The sequence below is a fragment of the Lepidochelys kempii genome, chromosome 8 (genome assembly GCF_965140265.1).
Source record: "Lepidochelys kempii isolate rLepKem1 chromosome 8, rLepKem1.hap2, whole genome shotgun sequence".
Classification (NCBI taxonomy): Eukaryota; Metazoa; Chordata; order Testudines; family Cheloniidae; genus Lepidochelys; species Lepidochelys kempii.
This window is the reverse complement of record NC_133263.1, coordinates 268,861-289,727: the sequence shown is the minus strand read 5'-3', so window position 1 is coordinate 289,727 and position 20,867 is coordinate 268,861. Positions and strand designations below refer to the sequence as shown.

General features: G+C 44.7%; 1 protein-coding gene across 3 annotated transcripts in view; it reads left to right on the top strand.

Annotated features, from left to right (window-relative positions):
• Positions 1 to 20,867, top strand: part of KDM3B (lysine demethylase 3B) — a 132,430-nt gene that overhangs the window by 54,882 nt on the left and 56,681 nt on the right. For all 3 annotated transcript variants that reach the window (XM_073355004.1, XM_073355003.1, XM_073355005.1), the window contains 5 exons: positions 7,577 to 7,701; positions 9,187 to 9,258; positions 10,266 to 10,844; positions 16,018 to 17,263; positions 17,998 to 18,199. In XM_073355004.1, coding sequence (XP_073211105.1) covers positions 7,577 to 7,701; positions 9,187 to 9,258; positions 10,266 to 10,844; positions 16,018 to 17,263; positions 17,998 to 18,199 — 2,224 coding nt within the window. The remainder of the gene's footprint in view (positions 1 to 7,576; positions 7,702 to 9,186; positions 9,259 to 10,265; positions 10,845 to 16,017; positions 17,264 to 17,997; positions 18,200 to 20,867) is intronic.

The window sequence follows — 20,867 nt, the reverse complement described above, 5'->3', positions numbered from 1 at the left end:
AAGTTCCATTCTGCAAGTTAATATGTCCAAAATTCTTTGTGAGGAGAGTTTAATTATTGCTTTCTTGCAGTTAATTGGAAAGGTAGATTGCTGTTTAACTGGAATCGTCTGTAACGATTGTTCAATCACAATCACTATAGTTAAGGTTGCAAAACAGCTTCCATTATAATCCAACCTCATGCATTCACAACTTCCCAAAATATCAACCCTTTGGGCTGAAATTTGAAATGCTTAGTCTGCTTGAAAGTGAGTTCTTCTGAAAAATAAAACATAGTCCTTTAAGCCATCTTTGATATCTCTAAGGCCGAAAACCCCACACTTTGCCGTCTCAGATTCTAATGATGTCCTTTTAAGCATGACTGCAGTAAATGACTGAAATTTTAAACTTGGCATCACGCATCCTTACTCAGTATGGCATTCTGACTTGCTCCAATGGCTAGACCACGTAAAGGTTTGTGTGTGCTACAGCTATTGGCTAACATATCCTGGGTATCTTAGCTCTGGCAGTAGAGGCTCATAGTTTTCAATACAGAGGCAGCAGAGTTTGAACCCTGCTACCAATGATTTTCATGGAGCATCACATTACATTGGTATGGACATAGTTCTTGGTGGGTACTAGTGCCTTTGGTTTAACAAACATATGGATCTTAGGAAGAAACTTCTCATCCAGGCAGGTTACTCTATTAACTGTCTAGTATGGAATTTCTTGCCCTTTCTTCTGAGGCATTTGGTTATGGTCACTATCAGTGTCAGCATACTGGACTAGATGGACCTCAGTGGTTTGATTTCTTCTGGCAATTCCTGTGTTCCAAGATTTGGGGAAACTGCACACTGTGCTTTGGCAGTAGAAAATTTCCTTATCTCTAGAAGAATTGTGTATACGTGTCCAGGTAATTAGGCATATTAGTTGGTTCCGTGAACTTAGCTTTTTGCTTGCAGTTTACACTTGGACAGGATACAAGTGAGGATTCTTCTTCCAGTAGTAGCCTTATGGGTGTTCCACTTCAGGTGTGATTGTGCCCCAGAAACCTTTACATAAGAACAGCCATACTGGGTCAGATCAAAGGTCCATCTAGCCCAGTATCCGGTCTTCTGACAGTGGCCAATGCCAGGTGCCCTTTGATCAAAGACTTTCGGTAGCTGTGCCTATTCAACCTGTGTATGTGCCCTACGCATCCTTGATCACCTCACCATGGCTATGTAGTCATAGAATCATAGAATATCAGGGTTGGAAGGGACCTCAGGAGGTCATCTAGTCCAACCCCCTGCTCAAAGCAGGACCAATCCCCAACTAAATCATCCCAGCCAGGGCTTTGTCAAGCCTGAGCTTAAAAACTTCTAGGGAAGGAGATTCCACCACCTCCCTAGGTAACTCATTCCAGTGTTTCACCACCCTCCTAGTGAAAAAGTTTTTCCTAATATCCAACCTAAACCTCCCCCACTGCAACTTGAGACCATTACTCCTTGTCCTGTCCTCTTCTACCACTGAGAATAGTCTAGAACCATCCTCTTTGGAACCACCTCCCAGGTAGTTGAAAGCAGCTATCAAATCCCCCCTCATTCTTCTCTTCTGCAGACTAAACAATCCCAGCTCCCTCAGCCTCTCCTCATAAATCATGTGTTCCAGACCCCTCATCATTTTTGTTGCCCTTCGCTGGACTCTCTCCAATTTTTCCACATCCTTCTTGTAGTGTGGGGCCCAAAACTGGACACAGTACTCCAGATGAGGCCTCACCAATGTCGAATAGAGAGGAACGATCACATCCCTCGATCTGCTCGCTATGCCGCTACTTATACATCCCAAAATGCCATTGGCCTTCTTGGCAACAAGGGCACACTGTTGACTCATATCCAGCTTCTCGTCCACTGTCACCCCTAGGTCCTTTTCTGCAGAACTGCTGCCTAGCCATTCGGTCCCTAGTCTGTAGCGGTGCATTGGATTCTTCCATCCGAAGTGCAGGACCCTGCACTTATCCTTGTTGAACCTCATCAGATTTCTCTTGGCCCAATTTGTCTAGGTCCCTCTGTATCCTGTCCCTACCTGCCACCGTATCTACCATTCTTCCTAGTTTAGTATCCGCAAATTTGCTGAGAGTGCAATCCACACCATCCTCCAGATCACTTATGAAGATATTGAACAAAACCGGCCCCAGGACCGACCCCTGGGGCACTCCACTTGACACCGGCTGCCAACTAGACATGGAGCCATTGATCACTACCCGTTGAGCCCGACAATCTAGCCAACTTTCTGCCCACCTTATAGTGCATTCATCCAGCCCATACTTCTTTAACTTGCTGACAAGAATACTGTGGGAGACCATGTCAAAAGCTTTGCTAAAGTCAAGAAACAATACATCCACTGCTTTCCCTTCATCCACAGAACCAGTAATCTCATCATAGAAGGCGATTAGATTAGTCAGGCATGACCTTCCCTTGGTGAATCCATGCTGACTGTTCCTGATCACTTTCCTCTCACGTAAGTGCTTCAGGATTGATTCCTTGAGGACCTGCTCCGTGATTTTTCCGGGGACTGAGGTGAGGCTGACTGGCCTGTAGTTCCCAGGATCCTCCTTCTTCCCTTTTTTAAAGATGGGAACTACATTAGCCTTTTTCCAGTCATCTGGGATTTCCCCTGTTTGCCACGAGTTTTCAAAGATAATGGCCAATGGCTCTGCAATCACAGCCGCCAACTCCTTTAGCACTCTCGGATGCAACGCATCCGGCCCCATGGACTTGTCCACATCCAGCTTTTCTAAATAGTCCCTAACCACTTCTTTCTCCACAGAGGGCTGGCCACCTACTCCCCATGCTGTGTTGCCCAGCGCAGCAGTCTGGGAGCTGACCTTGTTCGTGAAGACAGAGGCAAAAAAAGCATTGAGTACATTAGCTTTTTCCACATCCTCTGTCACTAGGTTGCCTCCCTCATTCAGTAAGGGGCCCACACTTTCCTTGACTTTCTTCTTGTTGCCAACATACCTGAAGAAACCCTTCTTGTTACTCTTGACATCTCTTGCTAGCTGCAACTCCAGGTGCGATTTGGCCCTCCTGATTTCATTCCTACATGCCCGAGCAATATTTTTATACTCTTCCCTGGTCATTTGTCCAATCTTCCACTTCTTGTAAGCTTCTTTTTTATGTTTAAGATCCGCAAGGATGTCACTGTTAAGCCAAGCTGGTCGCCTGCTGTATTTACTATTCTTTCTACACATCGGGATGGTTTGTCCCTGTAACCTCAATAGGGATTCTTTGAAATACAGCCAGCTCTCCTGGACTCCTTTCCCCCTCATGTTGTTCCCCCAGGGGATCCTACCCATCAGTTCCCTGAGGGAGTCGAAGTCTGCTTTTCTGAAGTCCAGGGTCCGTATTCTGCTGCTTACCTTTCTTCCCTGTGTCAGGATCCTGAACTCGACCAACTCATGGTCACTGCCTCCCAGATTCCCATCCCCTTTTGCTTCCCCTACTAATTTTTCCGGTTTGTGAGCAGCAGGTCAAGAAAAGCTCCCCCCCTAGTTGGCTACTCTAGCACTTGCACCAGGAAATTGTCCCCTACATTTTCCAAAAACTTCCTGGATTGTCTGTGAACCGCTGTAATGCTCTCCCAGCAGATATCAGGATGATCGAAGTCGCCCATGAGAACCAGGGCGTGCGATCTAGTAGCTTCTGCGAGTTGCCAGAAGAAAGCCTCATCCCCCTGGTCCGGTAGTCTATAGCAGACTCCCACCACTACATCACCCTTGTTGCTCACACTTCTAAACTTAATCCAGAAACACTCAGGTTTTTCTGCAGTTTCATACTTGAGCTCTGAGCAGTCATACTGCTCCCTTACATACAGTGCTACTCCCCCACCTTTTCTGCCCTGCCTGTCCTTCCTGAACAGTTTATATCCATCCATGACAGTACTCCAGTCATGTGAGTTATCCCACCAAGTCTCTGTTATTCCAATCACGTCATAATTCCTTGATTTCACGAGGACCTCCAGTTCTCCCTGCTTGTTTCCAAGGCTTTGTGCATTTGTATATAGGCACTTGAGATAACCTGCTGATCGCCCCTCATTCTCAGTATGAGGTAGGAGCCCTCTCCTCACAGACGTTCCTTCCTGTGCTTCCTTCCGGTATCCTGCTTGCCCACGTACCTCAGGGCTTTGGTCTCCTTCCCCTGGTGAACCTAGTTTAAAGCCCTCCTCACTAGCTTAGCCAGCCTGCTCGCAAAGGTGCTCTTCCCTCTCTTTGTTAGGTGGAGCCCGTATCTGCCCAGCACTCCTCCTTCATGGAACACCATCCCACGGTCAAAGAATCCAAAGACTTCTCTCCGACACCACTTGCGTAGCCATTCGTTGACTTCCACGATTTGACGGTCCTTACCCCGGCCTTTTCCTTTCATGGGGAGGATGGATGAGAAGACCACTTGCACCTCAGACTCCTTTATCCTTCTTCCCAGAGCCACGTAGTCCGCAGTGATCCGCTCAAGGTCATTCTTGGCAGTATCATTGGTGCCCACGTGGAGAAGCACGGAGGGGTAGCGATCTGAGGGCTTGATGAGTCTCGGCAGTCTCCTCGTCACATCGCGAATCTTAGCCCCTGGCAAGCAGCAGACTTCTCTGTTTTCCCGGTCAGGGCGGCAGATAGATGACTCAGTCCCCTGAGGAGAGAGTCCCTGACCACCACCACCCACCTCCTTCTCTTGGGAGTGGTGGTCGTGGAACCCCCAACCTCAGGACAGCGCATCTCATGCCTTCCAACCAGCGGAGTCTCCTTCTGCTTTCTCCCCCCAGACGTATCATCTGGTCCACTCTCCGCAGTGGTACCTGTGGAGAGAACATGAAAACGGTTACTTACCTGTGTCTGTGTTGCTGGTACTCGGACATTCTCCCTTCTTCTTCTGGAGGTCACATGTTGCCAAGCTTCTTCACTGGCCTCTTGGCTCCGCTGTGCAACCTGCTCTAAATCTTTAGAGCTTTGTGCCCGAAGAAGCATATCCTGACTTTTGTCCAGGAAATCCTCAGATTCTCGTATGCAACGCAGGGTCGATATCTGTTGCTCCAGACCTTCTATCTTCAATCATGTGCAGGCAAATCGCCCTCTGTCCCTTCTCAGTCACCTTGGCCTGAGATGGTGCTTCATCAAAAGTCTGCTTTGAGCTTACCTCATTTGTGTTTTTTCCTCACTCTTATTTTTATTAGTTGGTTAATCAGAGGATCATTTTCTCTCTTTTCTCCCCTACCCCAGTCCCCTCCAGGGTCAGTTTGTCCAGTTCTGTGGGATATAAAGTCTGCGTCTTTTGCTAGGTGGTCATGCTGTGAGCAACAGGCAGTCCTAGTGTGTCTGTTGCCTTTGGGAAACACACATCCCCACAGCAGTGCAACTTCTGCATAATATTTAAATCTAGGGCCAGGAAGAACCAGGAAATCAAATTGAGACTCCCATGATGAATTCCCTCTGCCTGCTTAAGACCCAGGCCAAGGGACCTTATGCCCTCCCCTGCACCATCCCCCAGTCTCAGGCAAGCCGCATGCTCCTCTTGCCTCAGCACAATACTCTTGTAGGTCGTCCAAGGACTCGTGAGTTTTTGTTTCACATCCTTCTCTCAATTCCCTGGTCGTCAAGGCAGTAAACGAACGTGGAAATCAGTACCATGCTAAAGCAATGCCATACGACGGAACAGAAATGCCTCGACCTTCTAAGTCATAAATCCTACTTGTTTGCGACTCTGCGGTTCAGAATTGCCAACTATCAGGATCTTATGGTGAAGTAGAACCACATTGGTTACTGCAAGTTTACTTCCTTTTATTGAGCACCTTTCACCATAATAGAGGGAGCAATTTCAGGCAGTCATAGTGGAGGATCAGCTTCTGGCCAGAGCATCCTTGCAAGCCTCTCTGGATGCTGCTGATACTGCTGCACACTCCATCTCTACAGCAGGTGTCATGCAGAGGGCTTCTTGGCTCTAGCTTTCAGGATTTCCCAAGAAGGTACAAAATATCATCGTGATCTTAATTTTGTTCAGATGCCTTATGAAACCTTCCTTTAAACCAATGGCAGTTTGTTCTCTACTTAAGTTATCTATGGAGATTGCCTTCTTGGTAGCCATTACATCTGCTCCAAGAGTGGGAGAAATGGGAACCCAAATGGCACACTCTCTCTTCACAGTATTTTTCAAAGATAAGGTTTTGCTATGCCTACACACCTAATTCTTACAGAAGGTTTAATCTGAATTCCATATTAACCAGGTCATTCATTTCTCAGTTTTCTTCCCTAAATCACATCTGACTAAGGAGGACGCTATACTACGCTTGATGTCAAAAAGGGCACTAGTCTTTTACCTGGACAGGACTAAATCCTTTTGAAAAATCTCCCAGACTCTGTCAATTGCTGACAACTCTAAGGAATCTACAATTTCAATCAAAGACTCTTTAGGTGGATATCTGGATGCATCATTCCTTGTTATCAATCTAATGATATATTCAACCGTCTGTTTGGATGTTCAACAAAGAGATCTCTCTACCTTAGTGACATTTTCCCAGAAAGCTTCCATCAATGAGTTCTGCAGGGCTGCCACGTAGATTTCTGTACACGCTTTTTCAAAGTCCACGATTCAACTTCAGATGCTGCTTTTGAGTCTGCAGTACGATCTACAGCATTGAACTACTCCAAAGCCCGCGACTCCCACTGAGGCTGCTGCTTGTTAGTCACCTGAAGTGGAGCACCCACAGGAACGCTACTTGAAGGAGAGATTACTCATCCTGTAAACTGGAGTTCTTTGAGGCGCGCGCGCGTGTGTGTGTGTGTCCGTGTCCGTGTCCGTGTCCATGTCCATGTCCATGTCCATGTAGGTGCTCCACTATGTGCCCACCTTCCCCTCTACTTCAGCTCTGTGGAGAAGGAACTGAGGGCAGTTCACCTGCACAGCACTGTATAGGCTTGGTGCGAGGCACAAGGATGTGTAAGGCACGAGTACGGGCCGAATGAGCTCTGCTACCCAAAGTCTCCGATCCAAGGTACATAGGGTGCGCGGCACCTGAAATGGATCACCCACAGGGGGACAAACTTCGAAGAACTCCAGTTGCTGAACAGGTGAGGAACCTCGCCTTATAAACTCAAGGTGGGATTTCATAAGGAGTTCACAGTAAAGTCACATGGTTACTCATGATATGTGTGTGTCTGGATTTTTTTCCAATTATTCACTTGTAGGTGACAGAGGAAAAAATGAGTATTTAGGAGGGAGTCAGACTTGCATTGTTTCAGGTTCTAGGTTGAGTCTATAAGACTGGGTTTTTCAGATCTTCTCAAAACATAATTTTACTTGTAAATTGATCAAATTTGACCTAATATTGATACAAACATGAGCTTCACAATGCTCTTTTTTTAATCACATTTTTTCAACAGAACTGTGCTTAGATGATGTATTTGCTGTGAGCAAAAACTGCAATAAAACTTGGTAATCTGTTTCCTTGCACCAGGAGATAAGTGCTTTCAACCCTAACTCGGCACACATTACTGTCTGTATTACGCACCCTTAATGGTATAGTGCAAATAATTTGTCTGCAGGTATACTCAGTTGATCTGGCTCTCTTTTTCAGGTCCCTACAGTGTCCAAGGCCAAAGGGTTAAGGTGTACCAACCAGAGGATGAAAGTAGCTGGCTCTGTGGTGTTGTGACCTGTCAAGACCCCATCACTCGTCTTATGGAAGTGTCCGTGGCTGAGGTGAAGGCCTGAAGCACCTCATTTGGGCTTCTAAAACATGAGTTCCCTGCATCGCTTGGTGAACATACCGTTCTCCACAAAATTTGAATTTTGCTGTCTGTTGGCTAGTGTCTCCTAAAGATGTGTAATCACATGGTACTTCATGGACAGGTCACTTTTCTTACCCCACAGGGCTTATTACAAAATCTACAATGCACAATTCAGTTATGGGAGAATGTAGAGAGATGCTTGGCGAGGACAAAAATATTGCAGGAAAATTTGTATTGTAGGAAATGGTTGTAAAGGAGGAGAGGATATTGGTAGACAAGCAGAAGGTTACTTTTCCATGATTGTCATATTATGGCCACCAAATGCCATCTTTCTTGGCTTCTTCATCATACGGCACCTTGGTATACACATTGCCTGAAACAGATGAAGGAAGATGGCTAGGTTCTAGGGGCCAAAATCTCCGTCTGAACCCATCTTTTTGATATGTAGTCTTGGCTGAATAGGAATCCAGGCAGCAGTTCTTTGCTTCCACAAACTTCCAGACAGGAGACCCAAGTGGTGGGTAGCATGGTGAATCATAACTGTCTACAGCACTGACTGTTGTGTATTCTTTGTTGTGAGGAGTGGTGTGTTTTTGTTTGTTTTTTTAAATCTCCATGATGAGATCATTTGTATTCAGATTGAACTTTTTGGATTGTTTGGAGGCAGAGCTAGTTCTGGACAGGAGCAGAATTTTCTTTGCTTGATTTTTAGCCAGTATGACTTGCAGGAGGCGTTTCAGGCCACTCCTTCTGAATCTAATTCATGTATCTCCTGACTGATGAACTCTACTGGAGAGACAGGGAGTCTGTTTTGAGAAAAGATTCTTAATTGTTTCCATGTGGGAGAGCAAGGTGGCATTTTTAAATAAGGAAGTGATCATTTTGGCTCAAGAAACAATCACCTGACATTGATTTGGGGATTGGTCCTGCTTTGAGCAGGGGGTTGGACTAGATGACCTCCAGTGGTCCCTTCCAATCCTGATATTCTATGATATTGCTAATTATTGACTGGTCTCTAATCTTTCTTTTTGTGGGGAAAGCTAATAGAGAATGGGTGGCATCAACTGACACGTTTCCTTGCCAGTTTAGAAGGAAAGACAGAAAAGACAAAATTGAAAGGAATGAATTCAAAGTGGAAGAAGGGGACTTAGTGGCAGAACTGTCTCCAGATGTGTTCAACAGGACTGATAAATGAATGGAGACAGAAAAAGTAGAACAGAGTAGGAACCAAGTTTGAGGGTTAGAGAAGTTGAGAAAGGAAAGGTAGTGAAACAGTTCAAAGGGTATAGTGAAAGCAGAGATGTTGGCAAGTGAGGACAGGGAGAGAAGGAGGTGAGTGAGGGAAGAGAGGGGCTGCATGCTGTCTTATGTTCATTGTTATCTCTTACCTGGTAATTTTGACTGAATGTTTGTTCTTTCTTCCTTGCATTTTTGCTGCCCACCTCATAAAAATCAGACTGGTGAGATAAAGTCAGTGGATCCCCGACTGGTTCACGTAGTGATGGACAACTCTACTCCACCAAATGAGGTACTGTATTGTGTCATGTCTTTCCTTGTGTAATCAGGAGCTTTAGAAAGTATCTTGTGATTGCTTGGGAGGAAACAACTTGAAGAGGAGTTCTGCTTACTGAGAGCATTTGAGACATCCACTGGAGCTGAGAGGAGGGTTTCCTATATGTTTGTTGTGGATAATAAAATAGTCAGATTATCGACTTGGCTTCCTTTAAAAGTCCATTTTCTTTCAACACAGGCTTGCTGTGAGTTTGAGTTTGGAATTACTCTTACTGGAGAGAAAAGTGGACTATTGGTATCTAAGGGTTGTCTTGCTTCATTCTAAGGGATTGCACTGTGAAGGAGGCTGTCCTGGTGATCACTGCCTCTGGTTTCAGGAAATGCCTCTTCTCTTTCCATGCTTAGAAAGGGGTCCTGGCTTGTCCTTGTATGGCAGACTGTCTATAGCTTTGTGCTACAGCAATCTATCTCCACTTTTGGAGATAAAATCCAGACTGTAAGACTTACAGACTATCTCCCCAAATTTGGGGCTATTTCTGTGGATTGAAGGACAGGCTGCCTTCTGAAGGATGCTGGCAGAGTTGCCAGCTGTGCTGGACTGGAAGTTTTGCCTTAAAAGAAAATGATGGTGATAAATTTCAATGATATAAAACGTTTCAAATTTCAGTTTTACTTCAAAATAATTACCCATAATCAGAATTTCCCATTGTGCCGATGTACCACCATATGGCAACGTAGCGCTGTTAATAAGTGAATGAGGCTGGTTTGCTATGGAGGACCCTGTTCTAATGCAAAAAAACAGAGGCAAGTGTGCGTACATGCAATTTTATATATTAAAAACTTGCATTGCAGTATCTGTCTAAAATAACTATTTCTGAGTTTAATGTAGTGTAACAAATCCATTATTCTAACAAATGAAATGTTTCCCTTTAAGAGATGGGAAGAGAGTGGACCTTCTGGTTCCGGCCTGACAGGCTGGATGACCCTTTGCCTATAGTGATTACATAATTTTATTTATTCTAGGGAGGGGGCCTAAAGGCAGCTAAATCTTCGAAAGGGAAAAAGAAGAGAGAGAGTATGGAAGGAAAGGATGGACGAAGGAGGAAAAATGCTTCAGACTCTGGGTGTGATCCTGCAACAAAAAAGCTAAAAGAGAGGGGTGAAGTGGATAGTAATGGGAGTGATGGAGGTGAGGCAAGCAGGCCTCCTTGGAAAGGAGGCACCGGGAGTGAAACAGGGCTGGATGCAAGGGCCAAGCAGCTGCCTCCTTTTGTTCCTCAGATTAATCGCAATATTCGCTTTGCCACTTACACCAAAGAGAATGGCCGAACTCTGGTGGTCCAGGATGAGCCAGTGGGTGGCGACACGCCTGTACCCTTCACTCCTTTTTCTTCAGCTGCTAGTCAAGCACTGCTGGTTGGAGCTGGATGTAAAGAGGCAGGAAAATCACTGGAACAGGCTGGCCAAGGCATGGGGGCTTCTCCAGCAGCTGTTACTACAGCTGCTTTGACACCAACAACTGTGAGGATCTCGGACACTGGCATGTCAGCAGTTATTGGACAAGAGAAACAGAAAACAGGCTGGTCACAAGCTCAGGGAGAGGTGAGTTGCCTACAGCCTAGAAGATTCAAAGTACAACTAGAAAACTTTAGAAATATATTTTCTAAAGTCACTTATTAGAATAAGTTCCCACCCATGGATCTGTGTTTACAGGTAACTCTAAAATCTTTACAGTTTTGGGGCATCTCACTCTCCTCTCCCTCCAGCTCCTCCCCCTCTGACATGTGGTACGTTCAGTCCCTGTGGAGGTAAAGTTTCAGTCCCTCTCATTTTCACTTTTTGCCACTTACTGGTAGAGATGCTCCCATGGACAGTTTTTCTGCCCCACCACAAAGTCAGCTTAAAGCTGATAGAGCAAACTTTTTGCATTTTCTGACAGTGAAGCATGTCAGGTAGAAACATGAACTTGGCTCATTTCGGTCTTCTTTCTTTGTCCTTTGTAAATACAGTCAATGACAATATAAAATGTGCAGTGTGTCTGAGTGAATTGTGCTGATTGAACCTTTAACTTTTGTAATCTTAACTGCTGCTATTGGAACCTTTTTTAAATTGTGCAACCTTCAAGTTACCTTAATACAAACTACTATATTTAATGTAATTAAGTTTGATATTCTCACATGGAAGATAATAAATAGCAAGATATGCTCTTAAATAGTAAAAGCGGCAAAGAGTCCTGTGGCACCTTATAGACAACAGACGTATGGAGCATAAGCTTTCGTGGGTGAAGACCCACTTCGTTGGATGAATACGCACTCCGTCGGATGCATGTCATCCAACGAAGTGGGTCTTCACCCACGAAAGCTTATGCTCCAATACGTCTGTTAGTCAAAAGATGCCACAGGACTCTGCTGCTTTTACAGATCCGGACTAACATGGCTACCCCTCTGATTCTTAAATAGTAAGTACTGTACTCTGACAAACTATTGTTAGGATCTGCCTGAAGGTCAAAAGTTAAGAAACTAAAAAAAGACCTAGAAATGCCCTGGAGACTGCTTGAAGATGCTTTTAGTTACAGAAGGTCTGCATATTCAAGGAAGAAAAAAGTAAAAAGCGGGAGGGAAACTGGTTAAATAACAAGGCAGAAGATTTTTATGTATCCTTTTAAAAATGAAAATCCAACCCAAGAGAAACTAATAAAGTAGACATTGGCAGGTAAAATAAGAACATAAGAACAGCCATACTGGGTCAGACCAAAGGTCCATCCAGCCCTGTATCCTGTCTTCTGACAGTGGCCAATGCCAGGTGCCCCAGAGGGAATGAACAGAACAGGTAATCATCAAGTGATCCATTCCTCGTCGCCCATTCCCAGCTTCTGGCAAACAGAGGCTAGGGACAACATCCCTGCCCATACTGGCTAATAACCATTGATGAACCTATCCTTCATGAATTTATCTAGTTCTTTTTTGAACCATGTTATAGTCTTGGCCTTCACAGCATCCTCTGGCAAGGAATTCCACAGGTTGATCGTGCGTTGTGAAAAAATACTTCCTTTTGTTTATTTTAATCCTGCTGCCTGTTAATTTCATGTAGTGGCCACTAGTTCTTGTGTTATGAGAAGGAATAAACCTTATTTACTTTCTCCACACCAGTCATGATTTTATAGACCTCTATCATATCTCCCCTTAGCTGTCTCTTTTCCAAGCTGAGAATGGTGACTGAATAAATTTAAAGACTACTATGTAAATACTTAGAGAAATGAAGACAGGCAAGTGCATTAGAAATAGGAAGCTCACTGAGTCACTAGGGCTATACAACCACCACAGTGTAAAAAGAGATCATGTAATGTGATTAGACTGCATAAAGGGTAAATGTTTAATTTGCAGCAGTCTCCATCACATAAGATAATGAAGGTAGGAGGGAGAGAAATATCTCCCTCAGTGGTTATCCTTCTGACTCTTTTGAAAAATAAAACTGCAATAAATCATCAGGGCTGTGGAATATTTATCAAAGAATTGAGGGAACTAAAGTCCAATGTAATGGAGCTACTAACAGATCATGTTTATTATGGGAGAGTGGCCACCATTGTACTGGTCTCTAAAGGCACAAAGGGAGGTTTTGATAATTATAGACCAGTGAGATGTCACTCTGTCTCTCATTGGTCTATAATTATCAATATCTGAGGTGCTAACTGATCCAAGCATCTATATAAGTGGGCTTGGAAGGTTTAGATTTTTATTGGTAAATGTCAGTAAATGTTAATTTACACACACACACACATTCCCATTGATAATTGAAAATTACAGATAGGCAAAGAGAGAAAAACATTACTCGAGAATTTATCAGAGTTTGAGTTAAGGATATTTACTTTGTGTATTTTAACATGATGTTGACAATTTGTGTTTTAATGGCTCTAAACCTTTTTAAATCTCAACATCTACTGTAATAATTGTCCCCTATATTGTCCAACATCCCCATAATTTTGCCCAACCGTAAAAATTTAAATATATTTTGAACTTTTTTATTTTTATCTAAGTTATTAGCCATTAAAATTATGAAATAAAAATTGAATTCTACCAAGCCCAAATATAAGCAGAAAATGCAAGGCACGAGCAAGCTCATATTCTGTAAGGGCAAGTCATTCCTCTGTAGCCTATTAACATTCTTTAGAAAAGACTAATAAAATAAGGGTGCAAAGGAATTGATAGGTTTTTTTTCTTTTAAATTCTCAGAACAGGCTAATAGAAGAGCCCATTAAAGAAATATGATTACCTTGTGTTGAGTTCATATTGTAATAGTAAACGAGGAGGAATGATAAATGGTCACAAAGACAGAGAAATTACACTCAGACATGAAGAGATTTGAAATATGACATAAGAGAGATTCAGTTTGGGGAAATGAAGCTAATACACCTAGGAAAAGATAATCTCAAGTATCCTACACTTGGAGTGTGTCTTCTGGGAGGCAGTAATGTAGAAAGCATGTGAAGGTTGATCATGACCAGCAAATTAAACATAGGTTTGTAGTGTGATGTGGCTACAAAAAAAGCTTATGGGCTATTAGGCTGCATATGCAGAGGTTTTATGAAGCAGAGAGGCAACTTTATTTCCACTTTATTTGGCTCTGGGGTACCTGCACCTAGAACACTGCATGCAGTTCTAGGTACAGTGTTTATGGCAAGATTGTCAAATGGGGAGTTTAGAGAAGAAAACAAATAATCATCAGGATGCAGGACTGACTCATAAGAAAATCTTGATCCAAAAAATCTATAGCTTGATTGAGTGATGGAACAAAGGAACTTGGATACCACAATGATGCATGCAGTAGAAGAACCTGATAGTTATAGAAGCCTATAAATATATGAAGGGTATAAAAAACAAATGGGGTATATAAAAATGGCCCTCCTGGGTCAGTCTAATGGCCCATCTAGTCCAGCATCCTGTCTTCCAACAGTGGCCAGTGCCAAATGCTTCAGAAGCAATGAACAGAACAGGTAGTTTGAGTGATCCCTCCCCTGTCCTCCAGTCCCAGCTTCTGGCAGTCAGAGGCTTAAGGACACCCAGAACAAGGGGTTGCATCCCTGACCATCTTGGCCAGTGGTCATTTATGGACCTATCCTCCATGAATTTATGAATTTTTTTAACCCAATTATACTTTTGGCCTTTACAACATCTCCTGGCAATGAGTTCCACAGGTTGACTGTGCATTGTGTGACATACTTCCTTATGACAGGTTTCAGAGTAGCAGTCATGTTAGTCTGTATCCGCAAAAAAAAGAGTACTTGTGGCACCTTATAGACTGACTAATTTATTTGAGCATAAGCTTTCGTGAGCTACAGCTCACTTCATCAGATGCATTCAGTGGAAAATACAGTGGGGAGATTTATATACATAGAGAACATGAAACAGTGGGTGTTACCATATACACTGTAAGGAGAGTGATCAGGCAATGTGAGCTATTACCAGCATGAGAGCCGGGGGGGGGGACGGGGGGACGTTTTGTAGTGAAAATCAAGGTGGGCCATTTCCAGCAGTTGACAAGAACATCTGAGGAACAGTGGGGGGGGGGGGGGGAAATAAACATGGGGAAATAGTTTTACTTGTGTAATGACCCATCCACTCCCAGTCTTTATTCAAGCCTAAGTTAATTGTATCTAGTTTGCAAATTAATTCCAATTCAGCAGTCTCTCGTTGGAGTCTGTTTTTGAAGTTTTTTTGTTGAAGAATTGCAACTTTTAGGTCTGTAATTGAGTGACCAAAGAGATTGAAGTGTTCTCCGACTGGTTTTTGAATGTTATAATTCTTGACGTCTGATTTGTGTCCATTTATTCTTTTATGTAGAGACTGTCTGGTGTGGCCAATGTACATGGCAGAGGGGCATTGCTGGCACATAATGGCGTATATCACATTGGTAGATGTGCAGGTGAACGAGCCTCTGATAGCGTGGCTGATGTGATTAGGTCCTGTGATGAGGTCCCCTGAATAGATATGTGGACACAATTGGCAACGGGCTTTGTTGCAAGGATAGGTTCCTGGGTTAGTGGTTCTGTTGTGTGGTGTGTGGTTGCTGGTGAGTATTTGCTTCAGGTTGGGGGGCTGTCTGTAAGCAAGGACTGTCTGTAAGATCTGTGATGGGTCGTCCTTCAGGATAGGTTGTAGATCCTAAAATTTGTAGACCCCAAAAAGTGATTCTTAAGACTTACACTCTGGTTACATGAGCTAGGATAGAATTACAGAGGCTATACATTCTTATATTGAAACGCATAAATGGATGACTATCTGAGGGCTCGGTGCAATATTGTACCATGAGGAGATATTTCTCAACTAGGTTCATTATGGTGATTTCAGGTTTTCCTCTGAAATATCTAGCATTGGCTGTTCTTGGAGATAAGATTCCAGATTAGTTAGACCATTCATATATCAGTTCTGTGTTCCATAGTGTGACAAGGCATTAATAAAACTAGATTGGTCTTCCCACCCTTAATTTGTAATTGCCATGAGCTGGCTAGTTACAGCTGCAGGGGTCGGGAGCGGCGGTGGAGGGAAATTCCTATTCTGTATTACTTTGGTAGACATTCCTAAATTTTAAGTTTAGAGAAAGCTGTGTTGGTGCAAGTAATGATTTCTGCTGTGACTCCCCATGGCAGGTATGTGAGAAGCATGTGAAGGATTTGATTGTGTAATTAGTAGCAATGGGCAAAGTTCTGCTGGTTTAGCTACTCAATCATCTTTTTAGAGAAAATCATTTTGTTAGTTAACTCTCTTCAATTTTGTTTCAGAATTCCCGAAATTCACTTCTGACCTCTTCTGGATTTGGAGCGTCTCTCCCAACTGCATCCCAGCCTTTGGGATTTGGGGATGGAAGAAGCCAATCAAATGGAGTATTGTCTCCAGCAAACAAGCCTGTTGGGTTTCCATTTGGCTGTAGCACTGGGCAAGAGACTCAGAAAGACTCTGATCTGTCAAAGAACTTGTTTTTTCAGTGCATGTCCCAGAATCTGCCTTCCAGTAACTATTTCACAGTCATCTCAGAGAGTTTGGCTGAAGAGCCCTCTAGTCGGGACTCGTTCAAGCAGAGTGTGGACAGTCTGGGCTCTGGGATCTGTAAAAGTAAATCTCCTCTTGCAGCAGACACTAAACCTGCAGCCCCATCTGGCAGTTCTGTGGACCGGAAGCTGCCGTTGGAGTCTATGCCCACCCTCACTCCAGCCTTTTCACGAAGCCTCTTGAATACTCGACCTGCAGATAATCATGAAAACCTATTTTTACAGCCCCCAAAACTGTCCCGAGAGGAGCCCTCCAATCCTTTCCTGGCATTTGCTGAGAAAGCAGAACTCAGTCCTTTCAGCAGCTTTGCCTCTTCATCTCAGACCATATCTATACCCCCTTCAGCTATGGGTCTAAAGGCTGCTTCTAGCTGGCCAGAATCACACACCTCAACAGACTCTTCTTCTCTAGCTAAGAAGAAAACCTTGTTTATAACAACAGATTCCTCCAAGATGGTTTCTAATGCTTCTAGTTCAGCTGTTGCTGGTGTTCAGAGCCCATCCACTGTGGGGAATGGCCGTTCCAGCTCACCCACTGGTAGCCTGACACAGCCTATTGAGATGCCCACACTCTCCTCCAGCCCAACAGAAGAAAAGCCATCTGTTGGGCCTGGGCAGCAAGACAATCCTCTCCTGAAAACTTTTTCTAATGTGTTTGGCAGGCACCCGCCTGGCTTTTTCTCTTCGCAGGCAGAGTTTGCACAGGAGAACAAAGCCCCCTTTGAAGCTGTGAAAAGGTTTTCTTTAGACGAGCGGAGCATGACATCCAGACAGGACTCAGATTCTAGTACCAACAGTGACCTGTCAGACTTGAGTGATTCTGAGGAGCAGCTGCAGGCCAAGGCTTGTCTAAAGGGAATTCCGGAGCATCTGATTGGCAAGCTTGGCCCCAGTGGAGAGCGGAATGCTGAACTGCTGCTGGGAAAAGGGAAAGGGAAGCAGGCCCCAAAGGGCCGGCCTCGCACAGCTCCCCTGAAAGGTGAAGCGTTCAGGGCAGGGCAGGAATACATGAGAACATGAAGGGATGGGACACTGTTTTTTTGCACTGCACATATTCTGTATGGCAAACCTTGTGATTTTTTCACCCTGGTATAAATTCTGCATCACTAGCATGGGCACAAAATATTAGTAGTGAAAAAAAGCTTGGAGTTTTTAAAGGATGTGGTGATTGATGTAAGAATATCTGCGGGTACGTTCACTAGGGAAAAACGGACAAGCTTTGAAAGTTCAGGACACAGTTAACAGGGGTATGCTTCAGAATTAAAGATAACCATTAACAGACTTTCCCATTGGCATGTTATTCCACAACTGTCAATTAAGGCAGTTTTACACTTTTTTTTTTGAAGCATATGGTACTATCCAGTGCTCTGAGAAGAGTAAGAAGTGTTTGGAATTGCTTGTAGATGCATTTAGCTAATTTTTCAGCATTTTAAGTGGATACATTATTCAGCCAAATTGTTTTTCACATTCTGCATTATTTCTTTCTAAAATACCCATCACTGAAGTGGTGTGGCATGTTTGGGAAGCCTGTTGTAGGCAAAAGTTTCTATCAAAACTAGGGGGAGCAGTCTGCTGTTCAAGGGGTAACCCTGGGTTAATTACTCTGGAAGGAATGCACTTTTCAGAGAGGATCTTGGAAAATATGCTTCTTGGAGTTGACCATTTGCTGTTGTAGTTTGACTGATGGGTTCTCATTTTTCCTTTTCAATACAGTTGGCCAGTCTGTGCTGAAAGACATGAGTAAGGTGAGGAAACTGAAGCAGTCAGGAGAGCCGTTCCTCCAGGATGGATCTTGCATCAATGTAGCCCCTCATCTGCACAAGTGTCGAGAGTGTCGTCTGGAGCGGTACCGCAAGTTTAAGGAGCAGGAGCAGGATGACTCAACTGTGGCCTGTCGCTTTTTCCATTTTCGGAGGTGCTGAATCTCTCTCTGCTTCATATGTAACGTTTATGGAGCACTTCAGGCTTGTGAAGTGCTAAATATTTTGTTCTTGGACATTTTAACTTGCCTGGGTAGTCTAATGAAGGTTTTGACTATTCCAAAACTGTCACCTGGCTGGAGTTCTATCATTGTCCTGCAAGGAGAACAGCTGCCATTGCTGTTATCCCGCTTCAGCTAACTTCAAAAGCTACAGCTATATGACACTAACTGGATGGCTTCATGCCAGGTCTGAGGAGACTGAATTTGTTTCCAAAGCTCAGTAAACTTTTACGGCTGGATAGTAAGATCCTGTACTGAAATAACTATTCTTTTCCAGCTTTCTTTAATGAGTTTGGGACAGAGTTAGGATTTTTAGACTAGCTAACAACTAATTGAATTTTGCCAGTTCAAAGCTAATGTTGGAGAAAATATGTAACTGGCCTTAAGAGTAGCTGTGTGTCTCTCCATGGTACACCAACCACTTGCCCTGTTCCTTAATGGGTTGTATCTCTTGATCTCCTTAACCAGGCCCTCCTGACTGTGTGCTTGCATGGTTTGGAGAAAGATAAGCAGCTAATTTTTAGAGAAATAAAAAGCAGTGACTCCAATGCACAGTATATTACTACAAAATCATCATCTCGCATACATTCCACGTACACCATTGTCCGAGCTTTTTCTTTCTGTGGTATCCTTCAGGCCGGCTCTAGCACCCTCTGGTGCCACATGCTCATGTGCCAGTATAAGAGGTGCCGCCATCAGGCACCCTCTCAATTCCTTCTTACTGCCCGTGACGGTTGTTGGAATGACCCCTCTTGCTTCGGCAAGACTTATTTTCAGTGGTTTTTGAACTCTGATTCATAGTTTGTTAGTTCAAGTACAGTTTTAGTGCATATAGATATTGTAGTTAGCGTAAATCAATAATCCCTATCGTTGAGGGACTCTTTTCGCTCCAGGGGCCAGGCATGACCTGGTCCCAGGGCTTCAAACCATGTGCCTCCTGCATCAAACCTATGCCCATGAGCGACCCACACTCTAGCTGCTTGAAATGCTTGAGAGAAACTCATGTGAGGGCCAAGTGCCAGTTTTGTCAGGACTTTTGGACTGCGCACAAAAAAAGAAATCGAGAAATAAGATTGAAGGCTATCCTAATAGAAACCGCTCTCGGACCGGCCTCAGAGCCAAGCCGCTTTGATTCAACACCGAGCACTTCAGCCTCACTGTGAAGTGCTTCTCTGGCACTGTGCTCTTCCCAGCGCTGTTAATCTCCAGTGCCAAGGAAGAAGCACACAAAGCAGCACACCGACAGTGCAGAAGGAGGACAAGCATGGCCAAGGCAGCAGTGTGTGACCTGCGTCAACCAACTCCTCCACCCCTGGTCCCATGGTGGCATTGTTAACTATGCCCACAACATAGAGTCCAGTGTGGGACCCTCTGCCGACACCTGGAAGCCACTGTGGTATCAGCAGTCTGATGGTTCCATCGATCCATGAGGCCTTTGCAGCAGCCAGGGACTTACTTTTGCTCCTGATTCCCCCAACTCTGATGGGACAGCTGCCGGTCCCAATGTCCATGAGCAGGAAGGAGCATGGATCTTAGAGCTCCTTCCTGGGACTGAGTGCCCTGGGACCTTCTAGGGGCAAGCTGACCCTGATACTGTCATCACGACCATCTCCAGTCCTCGGACCCCCGGGATTGAATGGAGGCAGAGAGGGGTGCTACTCCACTGTGGTCACGAGGGAGGACTTCTGAGTCCGAAGGGGAGCCCTACGTTCAGCCTATGTGCCACCTGACCTTGGCGCGAGTCCCCCTGCCAGCACCTGGCCAACAGGTCAGCGGCCTATGCAGTGGCCATATGGTAACCCTTGGGTGTTTTCCCCCGGTACTGGGTCCTCCCTACCATTGATCATACTTGATGATTCCGAGAGAGGCTACCGCTCCTTTCCACTCGGCACCTGACGCCGACCCTGGTATCGATGTTCAGGATATAGTTCCCATGGATGTCATTGCGGCTGAGGAAGAAGTCCCTTCTCCGGTGCAAGTGGCTGCCATTTCCTCCCCAGATGAGGCTGACTTGGGGCCGAGTAGCTCACTCCTCAGGACAACCTCAGGGCCCATCGGGACCTTCTGAAGTGGAAAGCAGCTAACCTGGGGCTGGAGCTTGAGGAGTTTAAGGAATCATCCCACAGCCTTAGGCCAGGTCTACACTGCGGAGGGTGGGGGTGGGGGAGGGATCGATCTAAGATACGCAACTTTAGCTACTAGAATAGCGTAGCTGAAGTCAACGTATCTTAGATCGACTTAGAATCACTTACTTCGCGTCCTCGCGGCGCGGGATCGACAGCCACCGCTCCCCCGTCAACTCAGCTTCCGCCTCTCGCCCTGGTGGAGTTCCAGAGTCGATGGCAGAGCGATCGGTGATCGATTTATCGCGTCTATGCTAGATACAACAAATCGATCCCTGATAGATCACTACCCACCAATCTGGCGGGTAGTGTAGACATGGCCTTATTGATGTTCTGGCTGCAGCTGCTCCCTCCAAAATGGCCTTGCTCATTAATGAGATTGTAATGGGTTCGGTCGAGGCCCTGTGGCAAACTCCTTCTCTGTTCCCCACCTCAAAGAGGGCAGAAAATAAATATTATGTGCCAGCAAGTGGGTACAA